Here is a 23,338-nt window from a genome sequence, read left to right on the forward strand (position 1 = left end):
TAGATGAAGGCTTACAGAACAAAATAGTTTCTCATTTAACAGTTAGTACACATGTTGCCCTATGACAATGGTTAACAACCTCACAACACATCAACACCATCCTTACCCAACCTTGGGTTCCCTATCACCAGTTTCCTTGTCCCCTTCTGCCTTCTGGCCCTTGTCCCTGGACTGCTGTGCCTCATTAGTTCCATTTGGTTTTATGGGGCTGTCCACTCCCTAGCTGAACAGTGAACCTCAGAAATGACTTCACCACTGAGCTAAAAGGGTGTCTGGGGGCCATACTTCTAACACCATATTTTAATGGCAGCTTGGCCACCACAACTCAGTTTTACTCAGCTCTGGCCAAGGCAAAAAGAAGTAGCACAGATCAGAAAGAGGCTCTGGTCCTTAACTTTGATAATCCAGTGGAAGCTATGGCCCTCTCCTAGAGAAATATCTATGTTTCTCAGCTTACACACTATGATGCAAGGACTTCAAGAGGCTCACAGGCCCGTGAAGCTGTTCGTACTGGTTCACACTGTTCATGCTGGTTATCTCAGTGCTGTCAGTGGGTGATTTTAGCTTCTTTCTTTCTTTTTGCCTATTTTGTATTTTTTCAAGTTTCTAAAATAAACACGTACTGTTTTTGCCATTAAAAATAAAAAAGTAGAATGTCTAAGGAAAAAAGTGAGGCAACTCTAACCTAGTCAGAGGCCCATGGCAGCATCTGTGATCACGGAGCTCTGTGACCGACACCTAATTGGAGACAGACGCCTGGAATGGTTCCCCATTTGTTTTCTGGGTAAGCCCATTCATAAAGACTCATTACTCCAAAACAACCAACCTGAGAGTCCCTCAATGTCCAACGCCAGATACACAATGGAGTAACAGTGACCAGAAATGCCCTGGGGCTTTCTCCAGAGAACACTGTAGTCACTAATCAATTCAAAGACAAACTAGGTTTCTTCATCTAAAAGAAAATGCGTCACTCCACACACGGATCTATTTGTACTGAACAGACACCGACCTAAGAACGGGATGTGGGTGAGACTCAACCTGGTCCTCAGTCTGGCAGCCAGTGCAGCTGCAGAGGAACTGTCACTGCAATGAGTCAGTCTGCAAACACAGCCTCCAAATGCGGGAGAGCAGCGGGGCATACCCCCAGTCCAGCGGGGTTCCAGACATCTTGGAAACAGTGCAACTTAGCAGAAATCAAGTTGGGAGAGGGACTGATGGTGACCAAACCTGAGCACCAACAGGTAGGGGGAACGTTTCTGAGCATCACAAGAGGAAATGGTACAAGAGACACACATTGTGGTACCACTCGAGCCAGCACAAGAACAATGCCCGACACACAAAGTAGATAAACATGTGGTTCCCCTCTTGGTGGAGGCACTTGCGTCCTAACCATGAGGTAAACAAGTCTAACAAAACACACATCACTCCCGGCAAAGAACCAAACCCTGAAGTCATCCACTGGCCCCTGGAAAAGAGATCAAAGCCCGTGGCAAGCTCTGCTGTTCACAAGCTCCCCACACAGCAACTCTAAGCCAGTGAATGCTCTTACCATGAGCCAGTGGGTGAAACAACTGGCAAATGCTTATCTCATAGAGACAATTTGTCAAACTAGAAGGAATGACCCGAGATTGATCAGGGCGGTGTCTCAGTGTAGGGTGAGAGGCCTCGGCTGGAGCCTGGAGAGGCCCTGGTAGATTCTACGTCTCTGAAAACAGGAGATAGCAATCAGAATAGTATTGATTTTCAGTGTGCATATAAAAACATGTCAAAACCAAACAAAACCCGAGATTCACTTTATCCCTGGCCTCTTCTCCTTTTATTTCTCATTCAAGACAAGTGGGATTGGCTAAGAGCTAGACTTCAAGATGTAGGCACTAGGAGAAAACTTGTTAAGCAAAAGATGGAATCACTCTTGCATCTGAGATATGGTTATATTAAGTAAACTAAAGAAAGATATGAGAGAGTTTTTCAAATCAGAACTAAGGGACAAACTCTTTCAAGACAGGCACTTCTCAAAAACATCAAATAATCTGTTCCAAATGAGGCAACACATTTGCTGAGCACTCATAGAGAGTAGTGCCTTGCTCTGCCTACTGCGGAGAGTTACGGTTGAACTGGGAGACACAGTCTCTGCCCTGGAGGAGGAAAGGAAACTAAAACAAGCATGGGAACTTCACTGTAATAAAGTCCATGACTCGTAAAGAGGTCCTTTAAGTACTTCAGTAAATACTTGCCTAGGATGGAGTCCAAGATAACTGAATTATAACACTGGAGCAAACAGCATTGTGATGATACTCTGGTGAACGCAAAAGACCTTGATGGTCCCATAAACAGACACAGTGAACTGTAGTGGTAGAAAGACCCAACTGCTTCGTAACAGAGGAAGTGAAGAAAGTTGAATGGTCAGAAGTAGGAAGTGCTGCTGCAGGAAGTGCCCAGAGACCAAGGTCCCTCTGGAAAGGATCCATGGAAACCAAGTCCCAAGCAGGGTATGAAGGAATGGAGTAACTGAGTGCCAGGATGGATAGAAGGTGGCACTAAGTCTTGTGCAGGGCAGGGGTGGGGGTGGGGGCTAGAGTGCATGCTTGGGATGTGTGCCTGCATTTCTGACCACTGACTATTTTTCTCAAACTCCTACAGCACTGTTCCCTTTAGTTCATTTTTAATTCTACTATAAAGTTTTTAGGTTCTCCCATCACTGCTCTTCCTCTTCCCCTGCCCTCATTCTTTTCCCTTGCACCCCTGAGGGAATGTCCCTCTGCACTATGGTTCAGAACTAGGAGTCTTATTTCTGCACAGAAGTCTCTTTCCACTAACAGGCTGTTGTTGTAAGTTGCTGTCCACTCAGCTCTGCCTCACGGCAACCCCGATATACAACAGAACAAAACGCTGTCCGGTCTGGCACCATCCTTATTTATTTATTCATTTTAAAGTAAAAAGAAAGTTTTATTTGGCATATATTCAAAAGGACAAAAGTGGGAAGCGGACAAGCATGCTGCCACAGCCATGTCTGCCCGAGTCCAAAGAATATCACAGAATAGGCAAGAATGGGAAAATGGATAAGCATGCTGCCACAGCCATGTCTGCCCGAGTCCAAAGAACAGTTACAGAGCCATCAGTATATATCAACATCACAAAATGGGTAGAATCATTGAAAGCATCACTTTTTCACTGATTGGCTAGAAATTATAATCTTACATTTTGAATCATCTTTCTTAACAATCAATGCTATGGGTTTCAGTTACAAAAGTCAGGAGGGTCTTCATTGGTCCAACAAATTTCTATTCACTAAATGCTAATAGAAAAAGATAAGAATGGAAAGTCTTTTGTGTTCTGTTTGATGGGCTTTTGTGAAAACTTCCTTAAGATGTTTTCCAAGATTATCTTAGCTATTGTCTTTACACCTCAGGGCCCAGTTGATGTGTCCTTGTGAATCCTTGCGAGCCCCTGTGAGCCCAGCTTCAGCTGGGTCACATTCTGTATGCTCAAGAAGAGGGAATAATAACTCCAATATTATTTCCTAAATCAGTCCTTCCTTTTGATCGGAGATTGGAGATAACACATCGATGACTTAGTCAAGCTCCTAGATGGCGGCCATTGCAGGCTCTTTAAACTCATGGTGCTGGTTTTCCACCGGTATCATCTGGTTCTTCACCAGGATCTTAAGTAAGAGCGATGTTCTCATCAGTCCTCATCAGTCGCATTGCCGGAGTGAGCAGACTCAATGTACATAAACATTTTAGCCCGAGGCCTTCTTTTGCCCTTTAGGCATGTAAGACAATAGAGGATAAATTTTATTATGCCTAATACTATCAGGATGTAGACTAAGAATATTATTATTCCTTGCAATAGTGATCTAGTCCATGTACTTATTCCTGATGGTAACCAACCAAACAAATCTGGTGTTTGTAAGGGTGTGAAAATGTGTAATCAAGTAGCTTGCTGTCTAATTCTATGTATAGCTTGTCTACAGCACAGACTACAGTTTCTTGGACTAATAAGAAAAAATCTAAGGTTATTTTGTTAGCTCATGTCACCTTGGCTTATGAGATCAGAGATCACTGCTGTGCTTCTGTCTCATCTGTTATTTGTCCCAAAGTGACTGACAAATTTTCTTAAAGATTTCTCCAACTCAGATATACCATAAATAGGAATTAAAGCTACCAAAGATAACCCGAGTGTTGGACCAATGAGTTTTCTTCGGACTTTCATTTTACAATTTTAACATTACCTTTTCAATATTTACTAGCATTGTTACTACGAATACTTAAAGATAATCCTAAAGTTACCAAAGTGCATCGTCTATGCATTCGTCAGGAATCTAAACAAGAGATTACCCACGCAAATTCACTATCAGTTGGAAAGGAATTATCTAAATTAGAAACATATCTACACAGAAACATATCCATAAGGCGCACACTAAGTTTGTCTAGAAGAAACAGAAAATATAGAAAAATTTACACGTGACCAGTTTTCATTCGAGAACTAATGATTAGCAAGATAATACAGGATGGAACTTTCCTGTAGGAGGTCTTCAGTTAGTCTGTTTAAAATATACTAAGTGTTCTTCTCAAGGCAAGCTACCCCTCCTTGGTTTACCTATTAACAGTCATGAGTCACTTTCTCAGAAGTAGAAATGGAACCAAAGACAAAATGGAGTCTGAGCCATGAGGTCGATCTCTTCTGAGAATCTGGTTTCTTTAAGATACAAAACTTTCTGCATCGTAAGAGGGTGACAGTTTGATTACAAACATCACACAGGTATTTCGTACATTGTCTTAAAGACTGATTAAAGTAATTACTAACTTACCCTAAACATAACTCTGTCTGATCTTTGAAGTTAGTTTCCTAAAACAGACTGAATTCTTAAAACAAAACAAAACAAAACAAAAAAACAAAAACTCAATACCCAGAGCAAAATGGTCTTACTAGTTTATCTGGACCATTGTTTGACTCAAAGTATCTTCAGGAACCAGTTTTTTTCTCAAACCTCGAGGTTCAAAAGGACACCCAAAGGCGATGTCCTGTGTGGGTTGCCTCAACCTCCATGAAAACCAGAAATCTGGATTCCAGGAGAATTACATAAAACTCTCTCATCATTCTTTCCTTTGGATCATGATCTTGCTATAGAATCTTTTATCAAAAATGCTCAACAAATGGTAATTGGGCATCATCTGGTTTTTAAGATCCCAGGCACCATACAGCAAACTAGGAAATTAAACAGAAAACACTAACAATTATATTAGGCCAATTGTCTGAAATAACCAACGAAACCATGACCCTAAGGTCTTTGAACCAAGGAAACAAATCTCATGAGATGTTTGTCTCTACGTAAGCAGCATCAGTAACTGCTTTTCATGTGCCTCAACAGCAACTACGTTCTGCAAAACCTCAGACTGAGTATTAATATAAATACAGCAACATTTACCTATTGAGGCACAAACTGTTTCTTAAGAGACTAACAGGAAATCTAATGCTGTTCTATTTTGTAAAATCGTAGCTCAAATTTCAAATACTTCTCTGGTTATGATACTTACAACTTTGCTAAGTTTACCAATAGGAACTTCTATTTCAAGAATTACAATATCTAAACCCACTAGTTAGATAATTTAGGAGAAAGGAGAATGATTTCTTATATCCAAAAATTAGCACCTTAAAATATCAGCAATATGAAAAAAACCATAGTTTCCTTTAGTTTACTCAGTCTTATGCAGTTAATTTCTGTTCCATGTGATTCTGGATCAGCTGCAGTCTATGAAATCATCAGCTTCTGCATAGGAGTTCTGGAAATTTTATTCAGTCTAGTCACAGTCTTTTTAGCAAGTCCAATATAGTCCATTTTTTTGTTGCTATATTTTGGTCAAACTTTTTCAGCAAATCAGCGAAGTAAGAACTTATCTGCAGTTGACACCTGCACCATCCTTATGATCACTAGTATACTGTACCCGAGTCCACTGTTGAAGCAACTGTGTACTCTGAGTGCCTTCCTACGTAGGGGTCTCATCTTCTAGCACTATGTTGTTGTTGGTAGTTGCTGTCGAGTCGATTCTGACTCATGGTGACCTCGTGTGCAGAGTAGAACTGCTCCACAGGGTTTTCAAAGCTGTGACCTTTCAGAAGCAGATCACCAGGCCTGTCTTCCAAGGCGCCTCTGGGTTGGTTTGAACCGCCCACCTCCAGCACTGTACCGGATAATATTCTGTTGTGATCCATAGGGTTTTCGTTGGCTAATTTTTGGAAGCAGATCACCATGCCTTTTTTCCTAGTCTCTTAGTCTGGAAGCTTCGCTGAAATACGTTCACCTACTGGCATTTGAAATAGGTAGCATATTCCAGCATGGCACAGCTTCCAGCATCATAGCTTACTGCTGCTTAGAAGTATCTTTCCACTAGTAGGTTACTCTGGACTATATACCTTGAATGCTTTAAAGCCCTCAACTCACTCCCTCCTCTCTCAAAGCTTTTAGCTATATGGCTGACCACCATGCCTGCCATATCCCTGTCTGAAATGCTAGGTCCTCCAAAAAGCCTTCCTTAACTAACTGGAAGAGACAAAACAAATTCCCTTTGGCTTTACTCAACACACGCTGCTCTAAGTGTTTATTTTTCTTGCTTTAAATATATTTCTTTCATGAAGCCTATAAGAGTGATAAGGCAAACTAGGTCTAACACAATCTTTGCTAAGTCTGGTAGGGTCAACAATAAAGGCAATTACTGCAAGTGGTCTTCAGCAAGTTGACTGATGAGGCTTCAGGGACAGGAGGGAACAACATGGAAGTCCTGCCATGGGGTATTGTAAAACTGGCATGGCAGAGGCCTCTGACCTCCTCTAACCTCACAAGGGGGAAGCAGAATCAAGATCAACAGCCCAAGACAGAGTCCTGTGAGGCAAAGGTCAGACATACCTCCTCCTGCCAGACCTTTGAACCTATTCTGACACCACCCGTTCCTCCCACGGCACTACCTCTCTGCTGGGTTTGATAATTCACAGACCATACTCACAATTATGGGGTTTATTCGGGAAGCAACAGGTTACAATGCATGTTCAGGAATACTCAGGATACAGTTCTTCGATCAGGACAGCCTTTTCTCAGCTGTGCCTCCAGGCAGGTCTTTATGGCCCTTGGCCCAGCCTCTGCCCTGCTCAGGCGAAAGTTACAAAGCTCTTTTAGCTCCACCGATAAGTACCCAAAGGTACCCCACTCCACCAGCAAGCCTCAGCCTGAAGACGCTCAGCTCTAGCTCTGTGGATTAGCAAACCTCGCTCCACAAAGTGCCCAGAGGCACCCCACTTGGCTAGCAAGCCTCCTGTGTGAAGGTGTTCAGCTTTCTTGCTCTGTGGGCTGGGAAGCCCCCCATGCCATCTCCTGCCATTCTCCTGGTTCTGCTGCAGCCGTTTCTCGCTGTCTTTGGTGCTACAGCTCTCTCTCTTGGTCTCCTGGTTCCAGTCAGTGCAAGGATTCTGGGACCAAATGATGCGCTCCACCCCTGGCTCTTCCTTCTTGGTGGTGGTGAGATCCTCCCTTCCTGCCTCTGGGATGGCTCATTTTAAGCCTAGGGAGTTGGCAAAACTGAGCAATCCCTTCGTTAGGGTTCCGTATACCTTATTTGCATAGTCCCACTCAATCACTGTGTGTGAGTCACAAAGACTATGGCCAGAAGGGCCATATTAAGTAATTCATTGCACCCCAGGTATCAAGGTAATGTTACTGGTGGAGAGGGAAGAGTGCTGGCTCTACTTCCAACACCGCTACTTACTAGCTGTGATGTTGAACAAGCTATTGAACTCCTCTGGGCCTGACTTCATTTGTCGAATTCAGGACAGCAATATCCACCTTTAAGGATTATTGAGAAGAATGAACACATTGTATGTGAAAACCTTGCAGTGCTTGCAGCACTTACTAAACCGTAATTTCCATTTTTGGCCCTGTTCTGTCTTGCTTCTTTCATAATAATCTTTTTTGGCTTTGTGCGTCCCTCTTGTCAATCCTTGAGTGACCAGGGTTTCTCAACAGCGGCACAACTAACATTTTGGGCCAGATAGTTCTTTGTCACGGGGGACTGTCTATGCACTATAAGATGTTTAGCAGCATCCCTGACTTTTACCCACCAGAAGCCAGCAGTACCAGTTATGACAACCAAAAATATCTCCAGACATTGACCCCAGTTAAGAACCATTACTTTAGACTGAAAATCCTTACAGGCAGGACACTGGTGCTCAGTCCTCAAGAACTTTGAGGGAAATTAAGTAATACTACCTAATACTTTGAGAAGTAGGATGCTTAAGTATTTTTAGCAAGTGTGTACATATTATCTGCGTGTCAAATATACCAGCTGGGTCCATTCAAAATTAGTTATGTGTAATACTTTATGTGTTACAAAGAATGGGTAGAATATCAAAAGAAAATTTTTCTCATTTACAGGCTCTGGAAACGAGGTGGTTCTCAAGAAGAATACAGAAGATGATAGTGGTTTCAGGTAACATCACATTCAATTCAGTCTGACCTTTAGCTGTCAGGTCTGAAATGAGTAAGACAGAAAAGCTAACAACCTAAATATTTATAGAGTAGGACTTCAGAGACCCACCTGGTATGTACCACATCATTTCACAAACTTTCCAATTAAAAAAGTTCTTTTAAGTCTAACCTCAAATATTTCTATTGTAAAAAAAGTCTATTCCTCTTCCCTATCAGGAAATACAGCAATGAACTGTTTTCAACTTTGAATTTCACAAAGGATATGCAAATTGCAAGCTACTGTTTGACACTTGGTAAAACCTGCTGCCATGGAGTTGATTCCAACTCACAGTGATCCTATGGGACAGAGAACTGCCCCATAGGGTTTCCACAGAACAGCTGGTGGATTCAAACTGCTGACCTTTTGGTTAACAGCCAAGCTCTTAACCACTGTGCCACCAGGGCTCCTTGACACTTGGTAGACACCCTTAAAAACATTATGGGCATATGCCTATTTTGCAGCATGGGAATAGATGAAACACCTTTCATGAAGCATGACCTTTTTGGTGTCTTTCTTTATTGACAAATTAGTCTATCTAACGTTAACTAGGCAGTGTCTGGACCTTGTTGTTCCTTCTAGTAAATGTTCCATCTCCCCTTCCTAGCTCAATTCTTCAAACATACTTGCTACTTCCATTTCTTCATCAACTATCTCCTTCATTTCGTCAAACTGGATTTCTTCTCTATCACTCTATTAAAATTGCTGGTTGAAAGCTAAAAAGAAACCTGAGACAAATCCAGTGGCCTCTTCATTAGTGTCTTATGCTAGGTTCTCTAGAGAAGCAAAACCAGTGAACTGTATAAATATACAGAGATTTATATTATGGAAATGGCTCATGAGATTGTAGAGACTGGAACATCCCAAGTTCGTAGGTCAGGATAGAGGTGTCTCCTGATTCATGTAACTGCAGGGGCTGGCGAACCCAAGATTGGCAGGTCAGAGAGCAGGGCTCTTGCTCACAGGCTGCAAAGATCGATGAATCCCAAGATCGGCAGGCAAGACCGAAGATAAGCTGCTAGCTCAAGTTTGAGAAATGGAGGTCCAATGAACAGGAGCCAGCTGCAGGATCCAGGGCGAGCAAAAGCCCACGAGCCTTGCCAGAATGTCCACTTACATTTGATGCAGGCCACACATCCAAGGAAATTCCCTTTCAAGTGACTGACTACTCACAGCAGATCCCATCGTGGAGGTGCTCACATTACATCAAATCTCATCATAGAAGTGATCACAACATCATACAACTGCCAAACCACTGAGAATCATGGCCCAGCCAAGTTGACACACAACCTTAACCATCACAATTAGGCTCTTCTTTTTGGACTTTTCTGCTCCTTCTGTCAACAATTATCAATCTTCTCCTCTAAATTCTTCCTAGCTTTAGTTTAAGAATATGCTGGCCAGAGCCTTGGGGGTAAAAAATCACTTCTCTTGCACATCACTCATCCTATCCTGCTTCTAGCAGTACATAAAGGTGGGCTAAGTTCTAAAAGTTCTTTTTACTCTCTCTCGGATTCCATCCTTTTACAAACCTGTTCAAGACACACCCTTTTATAAAAACTTCTAAATGTTTCCGGTAACAGAATTTTCCTGTATCTGGTCATGTAAATGCTTAACTTGCATTTATTGGACCGTAAACACATCATCTAAGTGTCTCAGAAAAAGGGCTGTATTTTTGCTTTCTCCAGCATCCTTTCACAGTTCTTGGCCTTCAGTAAGCTCTCAGCTGATGCTGGAATCAGGTCGCCTTTCCAGACCTAAGATTACTGAAAAGCATAAACACCATCCAGCATTTGCCTCTGTCTCAGCTGTCCAAGGGCCTTTCCACCTTGGCCTCCACCTCTTACGGAGACTAGAAGCCTGGGCAGAAAAATTAGCCATCAGATTACAGCGTTTTCAGATAAGAAAATGGAAAGGGAGGCCCAGGGATTCTTTAATGAAGGTGGAGGCGGTTCGGGGAATACGGAAGAGAGAATTAACTTGCAGACCCTTACCGAAAACCCTGGGGCAGATTTTCCTTCTGCTCCTGATGACTAAGCAGGCCTTTCCTTTCATCCTCTCCTCCCTCGTAAAGGCACTCACAAGGGGCAGGAGGTCAAGACAACAGCACCAGGGTCTGTACAGGGTTTTAAAGCACCCTCCGGGTACCAGCATCTCCAACGTTTCAGAACCGCGCGAAGGAAAGGGAGAGCGGGGCGCATGGGGGCTGGCAGAGGGCAATCGCCGCCATTCTTCTCCTCAACCTCGGGACCTGGGACTCACCTTCCCGGAAAGCGCGAACTGGAGGCCGAGCCCTGGTCTCCGGCGAGACTGCCAGGAGCCCCCGGAGCAACCGCCCACAGCCGGACACCAGCGCCTTGAAGGCCGCCATCTTGAAAACCAAAGCTGACCTCTTGGCCCATGCACTTCCGTTTCCGGAGCGACGTGCGCGCAGCCGCAGTGGTGAGGCAAGCACTGTGGCTTGCCGGGAGGTTTCGAGCTGTTGCTCCTGTGGCTTCCATTTCCTTCACTTCTTCGGCTTTGAGCTTAAGGGAAGAGGCCTCTGAGTCAAACCTGCGTTTAGTCCCGAGGGTTTAAGAGAAATCTTTTGGGCTTCATTCTGAGAGTCTCGGGGAGATCTTCTAGCTCCTGTCTACCAGTCCCTGCAGTGGCTTTCTTTCTCTGGAAAGCTTCGTCGGTTAAATCACACGCACTGCCCTAGTCTCTTCAAAGCTTTCTCTTCTGTGCAAGTCAGATGTGGATTTTCAGCTTCTTGCGGCTGGGTATAGGCCTGTACTGGAGAGGCTAAAATGGTTTGGAGCTTTAGCTCTAGAGTATCAGGCCAAGGCAGGATAAAATAATTACCTCCACTCTCTCCTCTCTCCCTCCCCCGCCCCCCCCCCCCAACTACATAGCTCTTTGATTCTCATATACTCAGCACTTCAGTCTGGTCCCAGGACCTTTACACCAGTTCATTTCCATACTTGCTCTTTATTCACCTGGTTAACTTGTACTTCTTCAGATCACAGTTCAAACTTCACTCCCACAGGGAAATCTTCCTTGATGTTCTTTTTACTGGTTCTCATACACCTTTACATCTTAGTATGTAAGGTACATTGCAGTTTTACGTTTGTTTCTGTAATATGTGTCTCTTCCACCAGACTATAAGCTCCATGAAGGCAAGGACTTTGTTTTTTATTTAGTGTTGTCTCTCCAGCACTTAGCGCAGTGCCTGGCACATAGTAAGAGTGCAATATATAGTTGTTGAATGAATGAGTAGTACCTATTTTATATGGTTGTTGTGAAGATTGACATAAATGCTCAATAAACGTAAGCTAATTAATAGGGCAATTAATGCGATGGACCTTGTGCTAGATACCTTTCACAAGTTTAACGTACTTGCCTTATAAGGAAGATTATGGCACCAAAAAGAAGACAACACAACTGGCTAGCAGTTTTCCCTCTTTTGGATTTGCAGGACATATAGGTTTTCCCTCCGAGCTACATAAGAAAATAAAACCTTTCACAGCTCACTTCTTTAATTTTGTGATTAGGGTATTCTTTTCCACCCTCCATAGTAAACCTGTAAGAGGATTTTTCTAGTTATCCTACTCTGATTCATAGATGGGAAAATCAGGCTCATTAAATGGCACAGCATATTCCCTGATGAAGGGGAGAGAAGGAGCCCATCTTCCAGTTGGGACTCTAACCTTGTGGGTTAGCCTCCAGAAATGGAGAATGCAGAGCAGCTGCCGCATGGTGGGCTTGAGTGACATCACCATAGACAGATAGAGCAGGAGAAATTGCATTCAGTAAAGGCAGATCTGGGGAAGGGGGAACTTGAAAGAAAGGCCAATCTAGGTCCGTGAGACTGATGCATGGATTAGGAGTGGAGCAGAGGATCTTGGTGGGGTGTGAGTCTAGGCTTCCCAGGCAGGATCAGGAAAGCCTTGGCTCTCCCTTTAGCTTTTGCTTTCCCTCTGTACAGATGACCTTGAGCTCTTCCTGCTCATATCACACCCCCCATTTCTCTAACCCTCCCCAGCTTCTGGGGATCTAGTAGAAACCATGGCACAGAGCCCCACCCAGGGCTTGTTTTGGACATAGCGAGCGAAAGTATTTGAGTGCCAACCTTCTCCTCATTATCTTATCCTAACTTATCATAACCAAATTTTATTTTAACAAACAACTTCTAGTTTCTGCAATGACAAGTAGCACGTGCTTATCACAGAAAAATGGAACAATACATAAAGTAAAAAATAAACATTACCCACAATCTAGAGATAACCACTATTTACATTTAGCAAAATGAAATAATGCTGTACATAATCTTTGTAATGTCTTATTTTTCTGAATCCATTTATTATTAGTCCCTACATCAGCAACAGTTCTGTGAGACCAGATTTTGCTCAGAATGAAGACTACCCTTTTTTTTTTTTAGTATAAAAAACTTTTTTGTTAAAGTATAACCTGTATAAGTAAAGTGCACAAATCATCAGTGTACAACTTGATGAATTTTTACAAAGGGAAAGTACATGTGAGATGACTATTCACATCAACAAATAGAATATTACCAGCACTCCAGAACACACCCTTAGGCCCCCTTCCAGACACTAACCCTCAAGGGTAATAATTATCCTGGCTTTTAGCACCGTGAATTACTTTTACCTGCCTTGGAACTTTATATACATAGAATCTTACAGCACGTACTCTTTAGTGTCTGATTTCATCTGCTCAATATCATGTTTGTGAGAGTCACCCATATTGTTATAGACAGTTGTGATTCATTCATTCATTCTCATTGCTATATAATATTCCACTGTGAATATACTACAATTTAGTTATCTTTTTTCGTTGATAGGATTTGGATACTTTCCAGCTGGGACTATTACAAATCATACTGTGATGAACATTCTTCTACATGACCTTTAGTGAATAGGAGAACAAACTTCTTTCGAGTATAAACCTAGGAGTGGAACTGTTGGGTCATGTTGTTGTTGTTGTTGTGTGCTGTCAAGTCGATTCTGACTCATAGCGACGCTATATGACAGAGTAGAAATGCTCCATAGGGTTTCCTAGCCTGTAATCTTTATGGGAGATGAGTGCCAGGTCTTTTCTTCTGCAGAGTGCCTGGTGGGTTTGAACCGCTCACCTTTCAATTAGCAGCTGAGTGCTTAACTGTTGTGCCACCAGGGCTCCTTGTTGGGTCATAGGGTATACATACATTCAGCTTTAGTAATATTGCCAAACAGGTTTCCCAAGTGATTGTACCAGTTCAGTACCAGCTGTGTATGAGAGTTCCAGTTGCTCCATATCCTTATCAGTGTTTGATATTTTTCATCTTGGTGAGTATGTAGTGGGATCTCATTATATGTTTAATTTGCATTTCTCTGATGCCTAATGTAGACAAGTAAATTTTCATATGTTTATAGGCCATTTAGATATCTGTATTTGGTAAAATGTTTAAGTCTTTGGCCCATTTTTACATTGGGTTGGATGTCTTTTTCTTACTGATTTGTAGAAGTTCTTTATATATTTTGGGTACTTGTCCTTTGGTGGATATATGTACTGCAAATGTCATCTCACTCTCTGTGGGTTGCCTTTTCATTCTTCTGTAGAATAATTTTTGATGAACAGTATTTTTTATATTTAATATAGTGTGATTCATCACATTCTCCCTTATGGTTGGCCCTTTTTGTTCCCCGTTTAAACCTTTTTTTCTTTTTCGAGTTCATAAAGATGTTCTATGTTTTCTTCCAAAAGTTTTATTGTTTTACCTTTTACATTTAGATGTACAATTCGTCTGGAATCATTTTGGTATGTGGTTTGAGACAGGAATTGATTCATTTTCCCCCCATAGGGATATCTAATTGACTCAGCATCATCAATTAAAAATATCATACTTCTCCCTACTGCCTTTATCTGGTGTGGGTCTGTTTCAGGAATCTATATTTGGCTCCATTGGTCTCTTTTTCTGTCCTTTAGCACCATTTTTAATGACTGAGTACTATTTCATTGCCTGGAATGTGCCACAACTTACTTAACGAATTCCCAGTTGCTAGACTTCCAATTCAAACATTTGTTCTAAGACCTACCTATCTTCCTACTCCAAAAGTAGTATCCTCTATTCATCAAGGGATCTTATATACCCATCTCCCCAGTTGGGTATGTTGTGGATTTTTTTTTTTTAAGTACAACCGTGCTGTGGAATAAAAGAGGCTAAGGATCTTTGTTTGGGAGCTGCAGAAAGGTAGCTGCCACGCAAAGAAAAGACCTTTCAAAAATTATTAAAAAAATTTTTTTTTAGCTCAAGTAGATACATGAGTCTAAATGGGCAGCTCCTGTCCCAGAGGCGAGATGAGAAGACAGAAAGGGACGAGAGCTGGTTGAATGGACACAGGAAATCCGGGGTGGAAAGGAGGAGTGTGCTGTCACAGTATGCGGAGAGCAACTAGGGTCACATAACAGTGCGTGTATAAATTTTTGTATGAAGAATTAACTTGAACTGTAAACTTTCATTTAAAGCACAATTAAATTTTTTTTTCTTATTGTGGTGAGTTTACACACACACATACACACATACACACACATACACACACACATATAAACCAAAAAACCAAACCCGTTGCCATCAAGTTGATTCCAACTCATAGTGACCCTATAGGACAGAGTAGAACTATGTCCCATAAGGTTTCCAAGGAGTGGCTGGTGGATTCAAACTGCTGACCTTTTGGTTAGCAGCCAAGCTCTTAATCACTGCACACGCATGTATATACATATATATGAAACAAAAAAAATTCACTGTAACATTTTTTACATGTACAATTCAGTGACATTAATTCTTTTCATCATGTTATCTAACCGTTATCACTCTCCAAAAATTTCCACCACCCTTAGCAGAAGCTCAGGGCCCTCAAAGGAAGGGTCTTTTTAAGAGCCAGAGTTTCTGGGGCTATTGGTGGAGTCACTGTCATGCCTGGGAAGAATATTTCCAGCTGCAATAGCAATCATGGAAGCTGAAGAGCAGCATAGACCCTGTATGCACACATATGAGGGGAGGGAGGCTGAGGAACCATTCCTTATCCTGATGAAGTCTTTCCTCCACCCTTTCTTCTGAGGAGCCCAGCCCCCTTGCTTCTGTTCCATTTCTCTTCCTTCTTTCCTCCACCCCTAGTCCTGGAGCCTGTCTCTGAACTCTGGCAATAACGCAATTCCCAAGTAAATCTTCCCTGTGAAGATGTTCAGGGAAACGGTCACAAGAGCTAAACCCAGAAAAGTTCATTTTGCCAAGGAAAATGGAAACTCGCTGCAGAAACCATCCAGTCTAGCAACTTGCTGCCAGCAAACAGGACAGCAAGCAGGCTCAGACCAGAGCAAAGGCAAGAATCAATGAGAGCCATGGGTGGGTCAGCCTGTCTATGGCTTCGGGCTGGGGAAGTTCTGGTCCCAGCTGTGGACAGATGTGCTTTTCTAGCCTTCCTCCCACCTCGCCCAGGAAGAGGGGGTCAGAGCCAAGAGCCACACAGATGTCAGCTGGGAATGAGCAAAGACAATGAAAAGGTTGAGGGGAGCCGGTCTGGTAGAGACCACAGTGGGAAGGGGAGCCACAAGAGAAACCCGTGGAAAGTGCTGGCAGACTCGGGTGACAGTCATGTTTGCTTTCTCTTAATTAATGTGGTTTCCTTACAAATCCCTCGATGATTCCCAGCTGGTCAACTCAACCATAACAACACATGGCCTGCCCTGCCCAGGCCAGGAGCTGAGGCTAGGACACTCCCTTTGTGCTGAGGAGGGAAGGGACAGCACCTCAGACTGTGAAGAGAGCAGGAAGGTCAGGGCCTACCTGCTCTGGGCTCGCCTTGCTGCACTCCTCAGTTTCCCACGACCTTTTCAAAGGGACAGCTCCTTGCCTGTTTCGGTTGCTGCTTCCCAAATAGGTATAGGTGGAGGTGGGGGGAGACCTTGAACAAAGACCCCCTTACTTGGTGGCAGTCTCTTGACAGGTGTGTCCTGTTTGATGCCTGGAAATGGTTGAGGTGTGTCTGGAGTCCTTGCTAATTAAATGTTTTCCATTGATTTTTCAGTGTTACTTCTCTTCCTCAGTTGGACTCTTACTTTATCCAACTTATTCATCTTATCCACTCATTTGTTTATTGATTCGTCTAGCCAACAGGTATCCGTTGAGCAGCTACTACATCCCTTTTGTAGACAAAGGATTACATGCGCTAGGAGAACACCTTCCAGGGGTGAAAGCTCTTGTCCTGTTTGACAAAGAAACTTTTGTCCTGTGATTTATTTTCTTTCTCTCCTTTTTTCCCCTTTAACCTTTTAAAATTGTGAACTAAAACACACACTCAGAAAAAGTACGTAAAACTTAAATGTACTATATAATAGATTAATTAAAAAGCAAAATGGATTAGTTTCTATGCTTTTGGGAATGCTGTTGCCCTAATACGGAAAAGGAGGGAAAATACAAAAGAGAAGTGGAGCTGGTGAGAGGCAGCTTTAGGAGCCTTCAGAATCCCAAACCCTTCCAGGAAAGTGAGACTGGAGGAAGTAGCCCCAGACAAAACTGCTGAAGGCAAGAACCTGCCTGTACTTTTGCGTGTGCTCTGCAGGCCCAGGTCAGAATATTCTCCACGAGTGTGTACCCTAACCCTAACCCTCAGTGCTTGACTGACAGTGCCCATGACCCAGCTTCAGCAAGTGGCTGGGGCCAGTCAGGCCTTCTCAATTCAGTTTCTCCCCAACCTAAGCAAGTCCGGGCTGTGGCTAGCATTTCTGCAGAGCACTGGATGCCCTTTCTGAAAAGGCCTTGTCAGGCTGAGAAACTCATCAGAGTCCTTTCTCTGGGGGCCCAAATTCAGTCCTTGCATAAGGAAAAGGCTTTATACTTTTAGAACACTTTGGACCGATTGGGACACTTTTCTAACAGGTGCAAAATAATGCCCTAGGCAGATGCTGTTCCCTGAATGCAAGCGAAGCAACATACAAAAGCGATAGGAATGACCTGTGATTAAAAATCAGGCTCTGCCCTAACCAACTGGCAACTTAAGCCAGATACTCATGCTCTCTGGGCCTCAGTTTCTGCATTTGTAGAGTCTGGTCTGGTTCTAGAATTTCTGATTCTAGAAACGGTCTTATCCTTATAACCCAGGGAGATGGGAGTTTCATATTTAGCCTCCTTCTCCCTGCTCTGCTCTCCTCCAGAGATCTCACCCACTTTCACTCTTTGGCTCTTGCCTTGAAGCTGGTAAATCCAAAATCCATGCTTTTTGAGCTCTAGCCTCCTGTCTCGAATTGCCTTCAGAAATTTCTAATTTTTCTTTTTCCCTGAAGGGGCTCAAATGCACTATATCTAAGTAAGGACAAACCTACCATCTTCCTGAGAAATGCCTTCAGTGCTGTCAGACTCCCTGTCACTCATAGTCACCATTGGCCCCCCACCCCTACCCCAACACCTCTGTGTCCAATTTCCAGAGGACAGAATTGTCATTTATCTGTTGCCTTATAACTTTCCCCTTTAGTTACCACTTCAATTTCCAGACCGTTCCTATTTGCTCATTGCCTTCAGTTTCCCCACATCCAATCTACACTACTGTCTAATTTTTCTAAAACACCATGTGTCCCTTTCCTGCTTGATGGTGTCTTATAGCCCACAGCAGGCTTTTTGCAAGTGGAGTTCTGGTACAATCCTGGGCCTCTCCCATACCTAAGGAGTCAGAATCTCTCCCGGGGTGGGGTGGGGGGTGGGGGCCTGGAATTTCTAGTTTTAAGGAACTCCTGGTACAATAAATTCTGAGAGCTGCTAACCAAAGGGGATAAAGTCCCAGCTCCTTAGCTTGACATTTGAGGCCTTCCATGATCTCCTACCTTTCCCAGTTTTTCTCCCTTCTTCTCCCACTCAGACTCTCAAAACCCACCCCAGGCTCATTTTCCTTCCCTTCCTTCACTCCCACCCTGTCCCTCTTCAGGGGTGCCCTCCCTCATCTCCTATTCAAAGCCCTCCCTTTTTTCAAGGCCTCTTTTTTCAAGGCTCTCATCTCACCAGGACTTCCTGGATCTGATCTCTCCATATATTCTTTCTTTCCCTCCTGCCACCCAGCACTAGTCTGTGCCCTAACCTCTGGCCTCTATTACAAGCTGTTCTGCACTAACCAGGACTCTGTGTTGTAAGTAATAGTCACCCAGCTCATAGTAAGGCATTTACTGTCTCATAACCAACCCAGTGGAGCTCCAATTGGAGCCAGAGGCTCAAGCACCATCACGTTCTTCCTCCCCTTCACTTGCCTCTGCTTCTGTCTGCACTTTGACTTTATTTGCTCACTGTTTACTCCCCACAAGGCAGCCAGCAGTCCCTGGCCTCATCTCTTTCCAACTCTATCACCAGAAGATAAGACCTTCTTCTCTCTGTTCCATTTTGAACACTCCAGGGGAAGATTTCTGATTGGCTAGCTTGGGTTAAGAATTGAGATGCTAAGATTGTTAGGCTCGGTGGAATTATATGGAGAAACTGCAGGAAAGGCAAAAGAAGGATAGTTCTCTGAAGAAGGAGAGTACTGTTTTCAAAGAAAAAGGGACATGCTTGGCAAAATAACTAATAAATGCTCACTACTGTGCTGGTTAAGGAGCCCTGGTGGAGCAATGGTTAAGAGCTTAGCTGCTAACTGAAAGGTAAGCAGTTTGAACCCACCTGCTGCTCCATGGGGGAAAAGACCTGGCAGCTGCTCCTATAAAGATTACAGCCTAGGAAACCCAATGGGGCAGTTCTACTCTGTTATATAGGGCCACTGTGAGTCAGAATTGACTCAATGGCACACAACAACCGTGTTCATTAAGGAGTCCTGGTGGTGCAATGGTTAAGTGCTTGGCTGCTAACAGAAATGTCAGCCGTTCGAACCCACCAGTTACTCCGAAGGAGAAAAAACCTGGTGATCTGCTCCCATAAAGATTATAGCTTAATATGCACAGCTATGTTCATTGCAGCACTGTTCACAACAGCAAAAAGATGGAAACAACCTAAGTGCCCATCAGCGGATGAATGGATAAACAAAATGTGGTACATACATACGATGGAATACTACACAGCCATAAAGAGTAATGATGAGTTCTTGAAATATATAACGTGGATGAATCTGGAGAACATTTCACTGAGTGAAATAAGTCAATCACAAAAGGACAAATATTGTATGATCTCATATTTAAAAGAAGACAAGAATAGGTATACAAACAGAGACCAATGTTCATTAGTGGTTAACAAGGATGGGGCTGGGGGAGAGGGAGAATCACTCTTTAGGTAATAGACATCTGTTTTATATATATATATATATATATATATATATCTGTTGCTGTTGATGATGGGAAAGGTAGCGCCAAATGTGGGTGAAGAATGCACAGCTTGACCAAGGTAAATGATGTCACTAAGAAATACACAAGAGAAAAAGACATTTTTGATAAAGGATATGACACATATAATGTCGCAACAACACCAACAGTAACCAAAAATATGTGTGTGGTTACGTACATATGTATATATGCATATATGAGTATGTATGTGTGTGTACATGTGTGTGCACGTATCAAAACCCATTGCCATCGAGTTAGTTCCAACTCATAGTGACCCTATATATGTATCTATATGTATGTGGGAGCCCTGGTGGTGCAGTGGTTAAGAGCTCGTCTGCTAACCAAAAGGTCAGCAGTTTGAATCCACCAGTGGCTCCTTGGAAACCCTATGGGGCAGTTTTACTCTGTCTTACAGGGTTACTATGAGTCAGAATCGACTTGATGGCAACAGATATATGTATGCATATATACATGTATGCATGTGTGTGCATGTGCATCCATGTATATAATAAACCACAGAGGGGGCACAGTTACAGATATTTCTTAGACATAACCAAACACCTTGTAAGATTGGTTTTCTGGGTTTGAAGGCTTAGGGCCATGGTCTGTTGGGACAAATTGGTCAATTGGCATAATATAGTTCATAAAGTTTATGCTCTACATCTTACTTTGGTGAGTAGTGTCTGAGGTCTTAAAAGCTTGCAAGCAGCCATCTAAGATACAACTATTGGTCTCTACTTGTCCAGAGCAAACGAGAAAGAAGGAAACCAAAGACTCCGAGAAGAAACTAGTCTATTGGATGAATGGTCTACATGAATCTTGGCCTCATCTACCCTGAGACCAGAAGAACTAGATGGTGCCCGGCTATTACTAGTGACTGTTCTGATCAGGACCATGATAGATGGATCCTGATATAATGGAAGAAAAACATGAAGCAGTTGAGACTAGAGGACTCACCAAGATTATCACCCTAAGATACTCTTTAACCTTGAACTAAAACTATCCCCTGAGGTCACCTTTTAGCTAAATAATACATTGACTCATAAAATAAAGAATATCACCCTTGAGTACTGCGCACTTAAAAAAAACAATCTATATGAGATCAAAGGGTCAACAATTACCCTAAAGGAAAAATGGAAGGGTAAGGGGACAGGGAAACCAGATTACTGGAAACAGAACACCCAGAACAGAATTAATGAGAATGTTGACACATTGTGAAAACTGTAACCAATGTCACTGAACAACTTGTATAGTAATTGTTAAATGAGAACCTAATCTGCTGTGTAAACTTTCACCGAAAACACAACAAAATATGATAAAAAAAAGATTACAGCCTAGGAAACCCTATGGGGCAGTCCTACTCTGTCATATAGGCTTGCTATGAGTTGGAATTGACTCGACGGCACACAACAATAAACATCAACTGTGTTTGTTAGGAGTAGTATTGGCTATGTATGACGGAAAACCAAAAATATCAGTGGCTTAAATAAGATGGTAAAGGACTCTGGAAGTAGTTAGGGACCCAGGCTCCTTCTAGCTTGTTGCTCTGCCACCTCATAGTCCTAGATGATTGCTTGAGCTCCAGCCATCATGCCCATATTTCAGAGAGCAGGAAGGAGGAATGAACAAAGAATGGCCTAACCTGCCACCCTTTAAAGATACCTGTAAGTTGTACACACTTCAGCTTATATCCCGTTTGCCAGAACTTAGTTACACAGCCGTATGTAGCTGAAAAAGAAATGTAATCTTTATTCTAGGCAGGCATATGCATAGCTAAAAATCATAGGTGTTATTACAAATAAAGGAAGAACAAGAGAATGGATAGTGGAGGACAATAAGCAGTCTGTGCCATAGCCATAACCCTTGAGGTACTTTGAGGGAAGCATTTCCAGCTGACGGGGAGCACACAGCTTTGGAAAGTGACTTGCTCTGTTTTTGGACAGCCAAATCCACCCCTCTGTCACTTACACTTGCTACCCCTTGCTCTGCCCTCTGATCCTTTTCTACACAATGACATTTGAAGACAGCAATGACACCCAAGTCTGTTCTGGCCCAATCATCCCTAACTTCTTCAGTGCTTCTCTCATGAGTTCCACATCTCAGCACCCTGGTGGGCAGTAGTGGCTTGCCAGTGTCCTCCTTAAAACATAACTCCCTAAGCGGGGTCCAGTGCCCCAGTTGTAGTGTGACCAATACAGAATATGATTTGGCCACTGGCACCCCCCTCCTCTAAACACCCCACACTTATTAATGTGTCCAAGATTGAGAGATTGTTCTACTTCGGGTCATACCTCTGAGTCTGATGGGACTTGTTGTCAGCTCAGCCTCACTGTCATGCTCTTGTGGACATCATGATGCCAAGGCTCTCACAACCTGTAACATGTCCTCTGGCAGACTCTCTGATCCCCAAAGCAGGCCTTTGCACACATGTATGCCAACAGTCATCTTGCTCTTGTGGGGCCTTCATTTAACATCTTGACTGTTAAATGACTATCAGCTTGTGGATTTGCTTTTCCTTCCAGTTTTGTGTCAGGATCAGCAGCCATGTCCTGTTCATCTTCCATAGTCCCTGTGGAGTCTAGTTCATTTTTTGCCTGCCTTTAGTTGATTTACCTAAGTAAGGTGCAAGGTCTTTCAGAGTGATGGAAAGAACCCCGGATTCAGAGCATGTTGCAGATTGGGCCCCCCAGGAAGCAGCATCTGAGACAGATGGTAGCATGCAGTAGATTCTTTAGGGAGTGCTCTTGGGATCAATGTCTGCTGAAGGCAAGGGAGAGAAAGCAAAGGAAAGGAAGGAAGTAGGACTGGGCAGAAGGAGGAGTTGAGCTGCAATGGAGTCTTAGTGGGATGCCTCAGCCTCTCCACAGTGAGTTCTGAAACTGAGATGTCCTTCAGAGATGTCCTAAATTGGGGTAAAAAGACCAGGTCTTTACACCCCTATGACAACCAGTCATTGGATGTGGGCATGTCATTCCCTCTTTAGCCAGACAACCTCCACAGGGATTGGCAGCTAAGGGCTTTCTGCTCGCAGCACTCCCAGCAGCTGTGGAAATAAGTCCTTCTTTCCTGAAATGGGGTCTGGATGGTGCATCACAATGTCCACCATAGAGTAGAAGAACTGGGTCAGCCTGGGCCAGTCTATTCACGTGCAGAGCCTCAGTTTCTTCTGCAAAAATCAATGGAGGAGTCATCAGGTAGGGTGGGCCAAGGTGGGCCATGGTCTGGCAGTCGAGTATGGTAGGAGCTCTGCTGAAAGGCTTGACCTGAACTCAGACGAGATTCCGAGGCCCTCCCATAAGCTTCCAGCCCTGCCTGGGGGTTGCTATGGGCATCACCAGACGGCCAGGAGATCACTTGGGCCATCACCAGGTATGGGCATCTAGATGAGAAGGAGGCTACCTTAGGGCTACCTGGCATGAGCTCCTGGGGGAATGCTACTGTTTGGAATGATTTTCTTCAGAATCCTGGGAAGGTCTGGTGGGAGGCAAAAGCACCAGGGT

General features: G+C 43.3%; 1 protein-coding gene across 1 annotated transcript in view; it reads right to left on the bottom strand.

The window, feature by feature from the left end:
• MRPS18A (mitochondrial ribosomal protein S18A) overlaps positions 1-10,906 on the bottom strand; it is a 21,287-nt gene extending 10,381 nt beyond the window's left edge. Inside the window, exon 1 of the mRNA XM_004379502.2 lies at positions 10,776-10,906. Within this exon, the coding sequence (XP_004379559.1) occupies positions 10,776-10,884 (109 nt within the window). The 5' untranslated portion in view covers positions 10,885-10,906. The remainder of the gene's footprint in view (positions 1-10,775) is intronic.
• Between the last annotated feature and the right edge of the window lie 12,432 nt (positions 10,907-23,338).

Source organism: Trichechus manatus, unplaced genomic scaffold, assembly GCF_000243295.1.
Source record: "Trichechus manatus latirostris isolate Lorelei unplaced genomic scaffold, TriManLat1.0 scaffold00065, whole genome shotgun sequence".
Classification (NCBI taxonomy): Eukaryota; Metazoa; Chordata; class Mammalia; order Sirenia; family Trichechidae; genus Trichechus; species Trichechus manatus.